The 15,071-nt window shown below is 40.3% G+C and overlaps 1 protein-coding gene across 1 annotated transcript in view; it reads right to left on the bottom strand.

Moving 5' to 3' along the window:
- Positions 1–15,071, bottom strand: part of KLHL1 (kelch like family member 1) — a 427,542-nt gene that overhangs the window by 295,194 nt on the left and 117,277 nt on the right. Inside the window, exon 2 of the mRNA XM_034758372.1 lies at positions 7,632–7,814. Coding sequence (XP_034614263.1) covers positions 7,632–7,814 — 183 coding nt within the window. The remainder of the gene's footprint in view (positions 1–7,631; positions 7,815–15,071) is intronic.

Here is a 15,071-nt window from a genome sequence, read left to right as displayed (position 1 = left end):
CTACTGGTACCTTAGGGTATGTCTACATGCCCAGGCTCAAGGCAAAGCCCCATTGCATCGACATTACAATTGCGGTAACTCAGGGCTTGGACCAAGGGTCCCGGAATCCTGCAGGGCTGGAGAGTCCAAGCTTGAGTGAAACTGGGGTCCAGGGTCCAAGCCCTATTGCTTTGCAGTGTAGACATAGCTCTACTTGACTTGGGTCCCAGGAGTCATCCAGAAGTATCCCACAATTCCTTGGGGGCAAATTCTTTAGTCCTCTATGCCAACAATCTGCAATGCACTCTAGTGAAAATGGAAGTCACCCCTGTGACACGCTGTACCTCGGGGGAACACCCAACACCCCCATGTTCATCTTTGTAAAATGATTTTGTGGTATCCAATGCAAAGTTTGTCATGTTGGGTGTCTTTGGAAGGCTCATGATGCACTGAGCATTGTTGTTATAGTGATATTATAGTAATTGTTGTTAATGTTATAGGTAATACTTTCATGTATATAGTTGTGTGGCTGAAAATGTGTCCTCATGGCTTAAAATAAGCCCAGACAAAAATTCTCCAAGACCAGAGAGGCAGTTCACACCTCATCAGGGCATGTAGGGGACAAACCCAGCCCAACCTCACAGGAACAAAGGACGCTGGCCTAGGCAGCAACAAAAGGATCTGTTGGATTCTGGAGTGAGTCACCCCCTTTCCTTCGCTCAGTTTGGGACTGTGATGAGATAATGCTTATTTGACTCTGAAGGGGGTGGGGGGCAAAGCCAATAGGGAAGAAAGAACATGATAATAGGGAGAGATGTTTGCCATGTTCTTCCTCTCTCTCTTCCTCCTCCATTTACAGACATCACCACCCAGTGACTTAAACACTGATCAAAGGGGAGAGAATCACTGAAGGCACACTATCAGAGATCTTCCTGGGTTTGCAATGTGCTTATGGCCCTGCACCAGAAATGGTGGTCTACATAGGGAGCATCAATGACTATGCCAATTATATTGAGCAGCATTTGCCAGGGAGAGTCTGAATGCCAGGATACTCCTCTTCCTCTGCCTTCTCCTCCTCCTGCAGATCCATCAGGAAATCCATCAGGTACTTTTGGTGGGATAGAAAACACTGCCAAAATATCCACCATTTAGTTGAGGTGTAGATAAAATATTCAGGCCCTGATCCAGCAAAGCAATTATGCATGTTAGAACTTTACAGCTGCCTGAGAAACCAGACCAGTGTAAAGCAGTTATAACAAGAACAAGAATCAGGCAATTATGTCTCCAAGCAGAGAAGATTTTGTATTTTGACTCCATATTTTTTCCTCTTTGGACAGTCAGTATCCAAAGAATAGCCCTTGAAGCCATCCTCAGTCTATGGCAGACTTACAAGACAGCCACTTACAGCATGAGGGCCTATTATTGGAGAATCTAGACAGTAGCAAGAGCTTTCCCCCCAAGTGAATAGTTATATTCAAAAAGAGTCTATAGTACATAATCAAGATGAAAAAATATGTTACCAAGAATAAATCACAAAACCATTCAGAGAATTTCATCTAGAGTGGCCACTGGTTGAATTCAGAAAGATCACGAAGAAATCAATGCTAGGATCATTACTTTTTACCTACTTCATTTCATTTGGAGTAATGCATTCCTATGAGAACCTATTTTCATTCTGAATTCAATTAGTGCCACTGATGCTTTGTTTATTAAAAATCAGAAAAAATAAAGATATGAAAATAATGTGTTTTGTTTTATTGTGGGTTGTCTAAATATGTGTAAGTTAGGGGGAAATGATGAAAAATATTGCTTTTACTTTAAAAACACACAACAAGCCAGAATAAAAGTTCAGTATTCAAGGCACGCTATTTTATGCTGGCTCTCCAGGAGTCTGTTTTACAGTAGTATATTGCATTGGCTTGATTTGCTTTTTTATAAGGCAAAAAACAATAGATGGTAACTAGCAATCACGTTACCTAATATTTATTAAAGAATAATTCTGAATATGTCTTTAACTTGTTGCAAAGTATATTTGTGACTTAGCATATCCAGCATGTAGCGCCGCTTGTAATCTGTTATAAAATTACCTTAACTAATTAAAACACAATTTCAGGCTGACTTTTTAGGGAGTGTGTTTGTCATTTTATTTGGTATAGAGATATATACACCACACTTTAGGAATTTATAAACTCTAGAGACTTGGAGAGATAAGCTCTGCAATTACTGAGCACATAACATGATCTGCAAGCCTGTTTCTTACAGGCATATATACACAAATCAGCCTGCTCACCTTATATATGGACCAGTATCAAACTAATTTTAACATACAAATCACTAGTGGTTTGACTGGTTTTAGTCTGTATGTTAAGGTAAAGTGTGTATATATGTGTGTGTGCATGCACACATGAGTGTCTCTGTGTGTGTATATATATATATATATATATGAGACTGTATTGTCAGACAATGTGTCTATTCAACCTATAAGAAAGTGAGGTTTGCAATTGTCTGAATTTGTAAAATACCGAACTGTAATCTTGTACAACAAAACAAGGGGTTTCAAATGTTTCTGAAGGCCTGAACCTGTTCCCATTTAATTTAATAGTGTTTTTTGCCATTCATTTCAGGGGGAAGAGATTTGGTCTTTTGACTGCAGACAACTGAGAAGCCAGAAATGATATACAAGGTTGTCTGAAGCTTTCCTGGTAAATCTAAACAAGATTTGGTTTTTATTTCATGGTCAATCTTATATTTATTAGAGTACTTTCCCTGTTCCAAAGGGATTTAGATATGCTGCAGAATTGGGATGACACATGTGAAATCAAATTTACCACTGGCAAGTATGAATACAAATATGCACATCTGTCTTCAAAATAAAAACAAGTAGAAGATGGCACTGAACTAACTAAAGACCTTCTAGTGACAGACTCCTCTGTCAATCCGTCTTTGTTTTGCTTGTTATTGAAGCATTTAAAATTGTCAAGAAAATGCATGGAATGTTGTGACATTTGGGGTTCACCCAGGCCAGGAAGGGGTTCAGTCAACGTCTGCATTGTAACCTTAGGTGTCTTGTGAGTATTCAGTTTGGTTCAGAGCTCCAGACCCAACAGCCTGACAGGAGCCCACAAGCTTTACCCTGGATTTGCCCAACCTGGATACTCCTTGCAGGCAGACCTTAGTACCCTTCCAGCCCTGAATGTGCCCTCCCTGCAGGGTCCAGTCACGCTCACTGGAACCTAACAGAAATGTATTAGGTTCGCTGCCTCTACAGAGACAGTACAATAATATTCCAATACCAGAAGCACACACTTTACTGAACTTACCCAGCACCAATGATATATAATAAAAGCAAGTTTATTAACAAAAAAAAATATGGATTAAGTGATACCAGGAAAAAGAAAATAAAGGCAGAGATGGCTATCAGCAAGTGAAAATGAAAACACTCATCTAAAAGTCTAAAGCTTAATTTAGCAAGGAAATCTTTGTTCAAGATGTTTTTTCTCTTACCCACAGTCTCCTTTGCAGCCTTTTACTGGCTGGCCTGGCTAGGACCCATCACTAAAATCAAATTGCTTGGTTTGTCTCCTTAAAGTGAAGGATAACTTAGAGGTTTGCTCCCCCTCTCTTTATAGTTCTGTGAACTTTTTAAATGTATAATTGTGAAGGGTACTCCCAGATATAGTTAATTAGTTCATGCTGAGTAAAGGAGCCAGGAGGTCTGAAAGATAAGGCTCCATGCTGGTTTCTCCCCACCTGTAGTTGCTACTATGCAAATTATCTCTTCCTCCTGCAACCTCCAATACAAATGAATAGTGCAATACAAATTGCAGTGGTTTTCAAACTTTAGGAACCTGAGGGCCCGCATTTTTATTTAAATTTTTCGGGGACCCCCAAACACCCCAGCTCAGCCCTTGACCCACCCCCCATGGGCTGCAGACTGTGGGCTGGGAGTTTGGGTATGGAAGGGAGCAGGGTACAGGCTGGGAGTTTGGGTGTGGGAGGGGGTTTGGGCTCTGGGAAGGAGTTTGGTTCAAGGAGGGAGTGCAGGAGGGAGTTAGGTGCTGGAGGGGGCTCAAGGCTGGGGCAGGGGGTTGGGGTGCGGGAAGGGGTGAGGGGGATGGCACTTACCTCGGGTGACTCCCAAAAGCAATTGGCACATCCCTCTGGCAGCGACTCCTAGGTGGGGGGCCAGGAGGTCTCCGCACGCTGTCCCTGCCTGCAGGAACTGCCCCTGCAGCTCCCATTGGTCGCAGTTCCTGGCCAATGGGAGCTGCGGCACTGACGCTCGGGCCGGGGGCAGTGCATGGAGACCCCCTTTCCTCCCCCCCCAGGCCGCAGGGACGTGCTGGCCGCTTCCAGGAGTGGTGCAGTCTCAGGTTCCCCACTCCTTCCCCTCCCTCCCAGGGCCTCCTTCAGGCTGGGGAACAGCTTCTTCAGGCCAGGGAACACCTGTTCCCTGGCCTGAAGGAGGCTCTGGGAGGGAGGGTTAGGAGTTGAGGGAGGGAGGGGGGAGGAGTTGATCAGCAGGGCCCACAGACATCCTGGAGTACCCTTGGGACCACCAGGGGTCCACGGACCCCAGTTTGAGAAATTGTGGTCTATTGAAAAGGGAGCACACCTGGTCTGAGGTGTCGGCCTCCTTCCTTTGTTTATCAACTCCCCCTGACATGCTCGGTTTAAACACTTTTTAGGTCACAGACTCTAAAATGGCTCTCATGGTGGGAGGAAATACTGGGCATGAGAATCTTGCCTTCATGCTCGGGGTTCTACTGATCGCCATATTTGGGGTCGGGAAGGAATTTTCCTCCAGGGTAGATTGGCAGAGGCCCTGGAGGTTTTTCGCCTTCCTCCACAGCATGGGGTGGGGGTCGCTAGCTGGAGGATTCTCTGCGACTTGAAGTCTTTAAATCACAGGATTTGGGGACTTCAACAGCTGAGTCAAGGGAAAGGGGGTGGGTCAGCTTTTGTGGCCTGCATCATGCGGGAGGTCAAACTAGATGATCATAATGGTCCCTTCTGACCTTAAAGTCTATGAGTCTATAAAACACAGTACTAGTGACCATCCGTACTTTTACATGCAGCATGGCTACATATATTTTACAATGATATTATTGCCCAGTGTGTTATCAGTTTTCAAATGATACTTCACAAGGCATATTCTGTACAAAATTATTGCAGTAGTGTGTGGGGTGTGAATACAGGGTGCCTTGGATCACAGATATACCTTAAACAATTCAACTTATATCATGGCAAAAAATGAGAAAATATGGTATATGTACCTAATATTTTTTTGTTGTTTAATCCAATCTAATAATGTGGGTTAAGTATTAGATGAGATTTTTTTCCCACCCATGTTATCCATGTGTGAAAGTTGGACAGTTAGGCACAAACCAATTAACTTTTAGAAAAGTAATAACCATAAAGGCTCAAGGGCCTAATTCTCATTTACTCTAAAACCCTTTTACACTGCTGATAGTGAAAAGGGGTCTTGAGGTGGTGTAAATTAGTGGGGTCTTAGTGAAATGATAACCAGTCCTTAGTTATTCTTCTGGGTCAGGATCTATGTATGAGCCCATCCCAGAGGGCTGAAATCCAATTCACACAGAGGAGATGTGAAGATTCATCTATGATCCTCCTCTCCCCATGTGGAACTCATACCTACATGTGAAAGGAGTCTGGACAACCCAGCTATGTCTGAACACCACCACATCGACTCAGAATGTCTGGTGGGCAGGAATGCTGGAGTTGAGCCAGGTAACAGGAAGGATAATGAGAGACAGTGGGATTGTTAGTTCAGTAGATAAAATTTTTGAGGAGTTTGCTTTCAACTGGCAAATGGGCTTATGCAGATATTGGAGGTTAGAAGAACAGGAACCAGATTTTAAGAGTATGCTAAAGCACGGGCATAGAAAGGTGAAAGAGCACTGAGCAGGGGATGGAGAGTTCTGAGTCACTTCTACAATTGCTAATGGGGACCTAAATGGAGAGTCTATTTCTGCATCATCATTGATAGGTACCTTGCATGTTACGGTACGTCTTCACTACCCGCCGTACCGGCGGGTAGCGATCGATTTATCAGGGATCGATATATTGCGTCTCATTAAGATGCGATATATCAATCCCCGAACGTGCTCCCCGTCGACTCCGGAACTCCACCAGAGCAAGCGGCGGTAGTGGAGTCGACAGGGGAGCCGCGGCTGTCGATCCCGCGCCGTGTGGACCCCAGGTAAGTCAATCTAAGATACTTCGACTTCAACTACGTTATTCACATAGCAGAAGTTGCATATCTTAGATCGATCCCCTCCCCCCCCCAGTGTAGACCAGCCCTCAGTCCTTTGCATTTGTTCAGCATCTCATTTACTCAGATACTATGGTTATGGTGGTAAAATAAAAACCTACATGGAAAGAATATTTTTTCCTTAATACTTTGACAATCATTGCTCTGACTTTCCCAGTCTTGCATATTCCTTGCATGGTTCTTTCATTTTTCTCAGTATGAATAGTATAATTCACAGCTTTTTTTGCACTGCATAAGGAGACAATAACACCAGTGCACAGCAACTCCGCACAACCTGTACCTGTGCCCATGACAGTTTAAAGTGATGAGGCATTCCTTGTAATGGCCCACAAATACCACAGGCTGGTTACAGTCTGAATAAATGGCTGAAACAGAAATACACTAGGGCAGTGGTTTTCAAACTGTGGGTCATGATCCCAAAGAGGGTCATGACCCCATTTTAATGGGATCGCCAGGGCTGGCATCAGACTTGCAGGGGCCCGTGGCCAAAGCCAAAGATTGAGCCCCAGCACCTGGGGCCGAAGCTGAAGCCCTTGGGCTTCAGTCCTAGGCGGCGGGGCTCAGGCTTCGTTTTTGGCCCCTCACCCAGGAGGGGGAGGCTCGGACGGCCTCAGGCTTTGGTTCCCTCCTCCTGGGGTCATGTAGTAATTTTTGTTGTCAGAAGGGGGTTGCAATGCAATGAAGTTTGAGAACCCCTAGGGTCTGCTTTTCAGAGGGTTCTCATGCCCAGTATTTCCCCCCACCATGAGAGCCATTTTACTGTCACAGAACCAGAGGTCATTTCTGAAATCAAGCCCTCAATGAAGAGGGTGTATTTTCAGGTGTAAATGAAAGCCATAACCTAAGAAAAGCATTGTGTAGGTCTGCTGCCTCATACCAAGATGACCCTTTGCAATGCATTTAATTTTGTATTTTTTTTTACAAGCTGCAATGGCAATATATATTTACATGCATAATTGTGATTAAAATGAGTTAGTAACATTTTTATTTTTAATGCATACTTTCTGCCTATGCAGGTTAACAGTTTAGGAGAAGGGCAGTATTGAGAATAATTATTTTATGTGCATTTTTTGGTTTAACTAATTGTTTTAAAATTTATAAATCTGTTGTAACTAATCATAAGCATAAATGTTACATACTGGGGGAAAGGCACCTGTAAGGACTGATCTGCAGGTACTGACTTCTGTGAACATCCTCACTTGAGCAAACTTAGTTTTATGTAGATTTAAAACACTAAAATCAGAATGGTAGTTTTGCATCGATTTTGCACATGCATAAGTGACTTTTCAAGGTGCAGGTTGATAGATAATCCGGATGTTTATTTTAATTGTTTCAACACCATGTTTTTATGCCCTACCTATGTGCAGGTATCCTACGGTTCCCAGCAATCAGGATAACATCACAGAGTTGCTGTTGCTTCAAGTAGCTTTCCATCTTTCTGAAGGTTTGTTCAGCATGGTGCACTGCCTGATAGAACTCCTCAGAGCTACTGGAATCCATATCACATTGAGGTGTCAGGGGATGGCCGGCTGCTGACAATCTGTGAAACACAAAAGAAAGGAAGTGTTGAAATGCCACCAATTGTCTAATCTTAATCACAGACTTCTAGATGGTGATAGAGAGAAAACAATGCATCTTTTCCTATCATCACTGGAAGCACAAGACAGCAAAATATTTTTTTCAGTTTAAAGAACGAACTAATGTACGTAACAGTGGCTTAGCAAAACCATTGTTATTTCAGGGACACTGAAAAAGTATATAATTTCTTTCAGCTAAAGAAAAATATTATTAAATTTGTAAAAGTCAAAGAATAAATACGAGTTTAACATAATTATGCTAATGTTAATTGTAAAATTTGGTCTTTAGGTTATTGAAAAATTAACTTTCATTATCTTGTTACTATTTTTGCACTGTAAATTCTTATTATTGACAAAACTGTATAAGTTGCTATTTATACAGGATTTTTTGCAACAAAATACATGGAAAAGTGAGTTGTCACAGAAGAAATTAAGAAATAGAACATCTCTATACTTTTTATAAGTGTGCCTTGTTTAGTGCAGATCTATAAATCTTAAAATTGTTATGATCCACTTCAGAAGACAAAACTGACTTCACTGGAAACAGGATTGGGCCCTTAGTGTCTTAATAAATATCCAACACTGAGTCAGAACTTTAACAAATAGTTAATGATGCTATACTTAATTTAGCCCATTGTGGTGAGCTATTTGTGATACCAAAATTCAGAAAGCAGGTCTTAGAGATTAGGGATAGATGTAAAATGCCTATGAAGATTCAAAACCTTTGATTTCAAAGTTTGAAGAGTTTCAGATCTGAGTACAAGCCCTTTACTAAAAGTAAAAATATCTGCCATCAGAATTATTGATCCTCCACATGAGTGTGTGCTCCCAGTCATTCCTTGAGCAAACTGGAAATATGGTACAAAAACAATCCTCTCCTTTTACAAACATTTTGTGTGACTACTTCAAATTAAAACTGTGGATATTTTTCATATCTAGTGGTGTTAAAAATTGTGTGTTTCACATAAAATTAATAAAATTCTTCCACTCAGCCAAAATCATCTATGAAAATCATCTAAATCAACAGGATGGTATCAGAGTAACTGAGGGCAGAATTTAGCCCAATATATCAAAGATATGCTCAATTAATAAAAAGCAATCACAATGTACAAATATTCTACCAAAATGAAAATGCTAAAGATAACATATGGTGATTATTGATAAACAGTGATACAACCTTTTCAAAGCAAAAGTTGACTCCAGTAACAACAATATTCCAGTGACATTATTGACAGTTCCGCAGCACCATACACAGGACTTAACTATGCATACCCAACACAGGCAAAATTCCTACTGAAGTCAATAAAGTAATTTCACAATTATATGTTAGAGCAGGAAAAAACAGATGCCATAAATAATAAAAACAAAAACAAAACCACAAGAATGTTTACTTTTCTCTGGTTGCAACTTCTCTTTAAGTGTATAAAAGAGTTATAGTAACTATTTCTGCTTTTCCATATACACATACCAAAGATTTTATATTTTCAGATACTAAATCTGATCTGTATCCAAAGCTATTCCACTACTATATCCTGCTGTTATTGCCAGGTAAAAGAGGGCAAGACTAGGAAAGCATCCCTATACCACACCGATTCTTAGATATCATGGTGTCCCCTTGAAATGGTTGGTAGCAAGCATAATTTGGGGCGGCAATGCATACGATTCTAGGTTACAGAGCACAGACACAGTCACCTCTGCACCTCCCCTACTGAGCCACACCATGCCAAGTTTAACAATATATGTGAACCTGAACCAATTATACTTCTTGATATAAAATAAGAATTGACAGAAAACAACTGACAGAACTTTATTGAACGTATTACTAAATAAATCAATTTATAATGTACTACTTATTTAATTTTCTTGTACCCAACCTCGAAAAAGAGAAAGCATACAAATAATAATGAATGGAGAGGACCCACATGATGTGACGTATGAGACAGGATATGATTGAGTGGAGCTGCAGCCCTGCTGTTGTATTAACTTAGATAGAATATATAGGCCCAAAGAGTCAAAGGCGTTAACATGACCCTGTCACACTGCCTAACATTAAATAGTTTTCAACAAGGTTCTGGGTTTGGTATACAGAAATTTCAGCCTTCTTAGTACCATTGCAAACACATCATTAAAAGTCTCAGTATCTTTCTGGGTATCTAGTAAGGTGTTCTTAAATGATTCCCAATTATCGTTCACACTTTTCTGATCAAATTCGTCCTCCCAACTGATTTAACTGTTTTTTAGCTTTGTGAAATTGGCCCTATTAAAGCACCATATTATATTAGGACTGTTAAACGATTTAAAAAATAATCATGATTAATCACATGATTAAAAAAATTAATTGTGCAATTAATCGCACTGTTAAACAATAATAGAATACTATTTATATAAATATTTTGGATGCTTCTACATTATCAAATATATTGATTTTAATTATAACACAGAATACAAAGCGTACATTCCTCACTTTATTTTTGATGACAAATATTTGCACTGTAAAAAACAAAAGAAATAGTATTTTACAATTCCCCCATTACAAGTACTGTAGTGGAATTTCTTTATTGTGAAAAGTTGAACTTACCAATGTAGAATTATGTATAAAAATAACTGTATTCAAAAATAAAACAATTCAAAACAGAGCCTACAAGTCCACTCAGTCCTATTTCTTGTTCAACCAATCACTCAGACAAACAAGTTTGTTTACATTTCCAGGAGATAATGCTTCCCACTTCTTCTTCACAATGTCACCTGAAAGTGAGAAGAGGTGTTCTCATGGCACTGTTGTAGCCGACGTCGCAAGATACTTGTATGCCAGATGCGCTAAAGATTCAATGTCCCTTTATGCTTCAACCACTATTCCAGAGGACATGCACCTATGCTGATGATGGGTTCTGTTCTTTAACAATCCAAAGCAGTGTGGACCAATGCACGTTCATTTTCATCATCTGAGTCAGACGTCACCAGCAGAAGGTTGATTTCCTTTTTTGGTGGTTTGGGTTCTGTAGTTTCCACATCTGAATGTTGCTCTTTTAAGACTTCTGAAAGCATGCTCCACACCTCATCCCTCTCAGATTTTGGAAGGCACTTCAGAGTCTTCAACCTTGGGCCAAGTGCTGTAGTTATCTTTAGAAATCTCACATTGGTACCTTCTTTGTGCTTTGTCAAATCTGCAGCGAAAGTATCCTTAAAATGAACATGTGCTGAGTCATCACCCGAGACTGCTATTATATTAAATAAATGGCAGAATGTGGGTAAAACAGAGCAGGAGATATACTATTCTCCCCAAAGGAGTTTAGTCAAAATTTAATTAATGAATTATTTTTTTAACAAGCATCATCAGCATGGAAGCATGTCCTCTGGAATGGTGGCCAAAGCATGAAGGGGCGTACGAACGTTTAACATATCTGGCACGTAAATACTTTGCAATGCTGGCTACAAAAGTCCCATGCGAATATGTGTTCTTACTTTCGGTGACATTGTAAATAAGATGTTGGCAGCATTATCTCCCAGAAATGTAAACAAACTTTTTTGTCATAGCGATTGGCTGAACGAGAAGTAGGACTGAGTGGACTTGTAGGTTCTAACGTTTTACATTGTTTTGTTTTTAGTGCAATTATGTAACAAAAAAAAATCTACATTTGTAAGTTGCACTTTCACGGTAAAGAAATTGCACCACAATACTTGTATAAGTATTGAATTGAAAAATACTGTTTCTTTTGTTTATCATTCTTACATTGCAATTATTTAGAATAAAAAGTAATAATATAAAGTGAGAAGTATACACTTGTATTCTGTGTTGTAATTGAAATCAATATATTTGTTAATCTCTGCCATTTTGGTTTCGTGGCTTTTTTACATGCACTTTGCACAGGTGTATATAATGGCATAAAGCGCAGGGCAATGGAGACCCAGACCTTAGATGTATTTAGTAAAAAGGCTGATAGTAGGATGGAGCTAAAAGAAAGACAATAGGAAAGAGGTGCCATGGGGATATGGAGGGAAGTGGAGGGCTATGTTGTCAACACTCACTGGTTCTCTCTCTCTCTCTCAGGGAAAACTGAACAATTAAGTAGAGACAATGCAGCCCTTGAGCTGCTGAGCCCCAAATATACAAATAGCAAACAATAGCATGTAAAATGTATGGCTGATAAAGGCTCAAAATGAACAGAAGAGAAAGAAATTTGAAATAAAATGTGATGTGTATTGGTAGGGTTGGACACTCCACTGCCTTGCACCTAGTGTAGACATTTACACCTCTGTAAAATGGGTGCTCAGATTTTATAGCGATAGAGTAATGAAAAAGGAAGAATGTAAAATGCCACCACTTTACACAGACTTCCATGATTATTGTCTATTTCATCTACTTAATTTGAATGCACTTTCCCTTCAACCACTGAAAGCCAGGCCTTAAATGAGAAACTTTTAAATTGGGATATATAAGAGCATTTCATTGTTACTGGAACACACAATTTGCCCTCTTGTATTTAACTTTTTTCAATTTATAAAGGAATCAGCCATCCAGAAATCCAATTATCTGCCACCTGTTTCATTTGGTATAAAATATGCTATACTTTTAAGTCTTTATAATAAATATTTTATAGAAAGAAAATATCTACAGTTCCTTAATAAAATATATATTTTAATAGACTACTCTTTATAACTGGCAAACGGACACAATAAATGTTCTACAAGCACAGACAAAAAAAATCTTCACATAATTTCTTCCCTAACCAGTGCTTATTGTGTACTTTGTGTTCATTAATCTGTGGGATTGCTGTTTCTAATCTAAAATAGTCTGTCAAGAGTCATCGCCTATATCAGTGATCAACTGTTACAATTCAAGAGAGAAAGAATTTTATAGTATTTCTAAACTCTCACTTACAGTAACAGAGGATTGTGGTATTGTTTGCAATCAAAGGTTTGGTTTCCAGTCTGCCACCAGCAATCAAAGTTGTAATTGTATGTCCTACCAGCAGTTTAAACAAATTACTTGTCTTCAATTTATTTAATCACAACCAAGTTATCCAGAGTGCTAAATCAAAGTGAAATACTTTGAATTTTCCTCTCTGGAAAGTTATATCAATATTTATTTGCAGTTCAAAGATTGTATTACATTTTTGTTATCTATTTCAAGGATTTTTTTTCACAATATTTCTCTCTCTCTCTCTCTCTCACACACACACACACACTGAAGTCAAGTGCAGATCTACTTTTTAAGCTCACTGGTTGCACAAATCATCTATTCCGTTCCTACAGCTAAATCTGTATAATGTATCATTGAAAATAGAATTTAATCCAGGAACTAATTTGGAGCTCAAACTACTTATGACCAAACTCATTTCTTAGTCACCACGAGGCACCATTCAAGCATTATGGCGTCCAAGTACCTAATCAAAATATACCTGATTATCAGGCTATTCCAAAAGGACAGGAGACACTTGCTATGGTTTTAATCAGACTGTGACTTTGTTATTAGATGTCTGGGACAGCACAGCAGAGAGAAGTGTACAGTGCAGGTAACTCCATGTTCATTCAATAACTACCTGAGGGGCTTCCATCAGCACCCCTCCCACCCCTTTTTTCCATCCAGCCAACCTACTGCTGGGACCTTACCATCCACATCCCCTTGTAGTATGATTTAGGTGGGATATAAGAAAAGGGAGTTGGCTCCCTGCTGTACCAGTCATAGGAGCCCCAAATCACCTTTCTGTTACAGCTTTCCCCCTATTCCATTTTGTTTCTTACAGCTGTCCCCTTACTCCATTTTGTTTTTGTTCTCCTCCCGTGGCCACCCCTCTGGCTGTTAAGTTGTTTACCAGGGCCACTGCCCTTCTCAAAGGGAGGGCCCCTTAAGTTGTTTACCAAGAGCCATTGCCCTTCTCAAAGGGATGGGCACTTGTGCTGCGTGCTAAGTGGGACCACTGCCCTGTTCAAAGGGTTGATCCTGTTATCACCTTGTTAAACCTGGGCTTGGTGTAGGGTAGGCAATGTCCAGAGCTGCAAGACCTAATGTGTTTTTGAGATCCTGGGCATGAGTCATACAACTCATGTGCTTTTGAGTCCTGAGGTGTGAACTCACGCCTATGGTCCAGGACTCTGCCCAGGCACATCTCTATGCTCACCTGCAGTTTTTCCCTGTATCTCCTCCCCTGTGACAGAAGACCGTACCGAGCACTCCTTGCTTCTTCTGATGTTGTTGCTGCTTCTGCCTTTGCTGCTGCCTTGGGGACTGGTAAGAATCCCTCTGTGAAACTTTCTATACTTTTATTACTTTAGCTGCTGGCTCTGTTTCCCCAGCACACAGACTCAAGCTAAACCTTGGTCTGTGTCTTAAAACCTCTCTTAAACTCCTTGGTCTGTATCTGTAATCTGTTTCTTGCTTTGCAGCGCCTTTGCTGCTAGAAATAAGCCAGTGCCTTCCTGGACTGTATCCTGAGCTGCCAGCTTGCAGCCCCCCCCCCCCCACACCCGCTTGCAGCCACCACTAGTTAAATCCCCCTCCCCCCTTGGAGCTGTATCCTGGGCACACACCACTCTGCCCTCTGGAACTACCCCTAGTATAAGGTGCACCCATAGATTTTGTCCTTTAGTCTAGGTAACTTGTAATTTCATTTTGCATAGCTGTAGTTAAGTTAGGTTTAGAAAATTGCTTGCATTGTACCCTGTAAGTTAGGCTTAAAGAATTGTTGCATTCTGTTTTGTTACTTGCTAATTTGTGTAGTTTTGGTTAAGTTAAGTTAAATCATAGATAAGATTTTGCTGTGTTTTGTATAATTGTCTCTCTGCTGTTTAAACTTGCAGCCTGTCTGTTCTGTGTCTCCCTGAGTTTAAATCTCCCTCCACCACGTGCTCCTCTTCCCTCATCCCCCAACCTCACTTCTCTACCACTTTCTTTCTCTCTTCCTCTCTGCTGTTTAAACTTACAGCCTGTCTGCTCTCTCTCTTTCTAGCATAAAACCCCATTGGTTACCCCTTTTCTCTCTAACACACCTCACATTTTACATTTACACCACTGTGACACATTTTTACCTAAAGTTGTTAGTTATTTAACCCATTTTACCCATACTGTTAGTTGGTTATATGCTGCTGTGACACACTCTTTACATAGAAATTGTTAGCTACCTGTTACATTTATACTTCAGTGTTAATTGGTTACCAACTGTATTGTACCCCACTGTATTGTACCCCACTATCAAAACCCCCTATCCCATTTACTAAAAGAC

Source organism: Trachemys scripta, chromosome 1 (genome assembly GCF_013100865.1).
Source record: "Trachemys scripta elegans isolate TJP31775 chromosome 1, CAS_Tse_1.0, whole genome shotgun sequence".
Classification (NCBI taxonomy): Eukaryota; Metazoa; Chordata; order Testudines; family Emydidae; genus Trachemys; species Trachemys scripta.
This window is presented reverse-complemented; position numbering and strand designations above follow the sequence as displayed.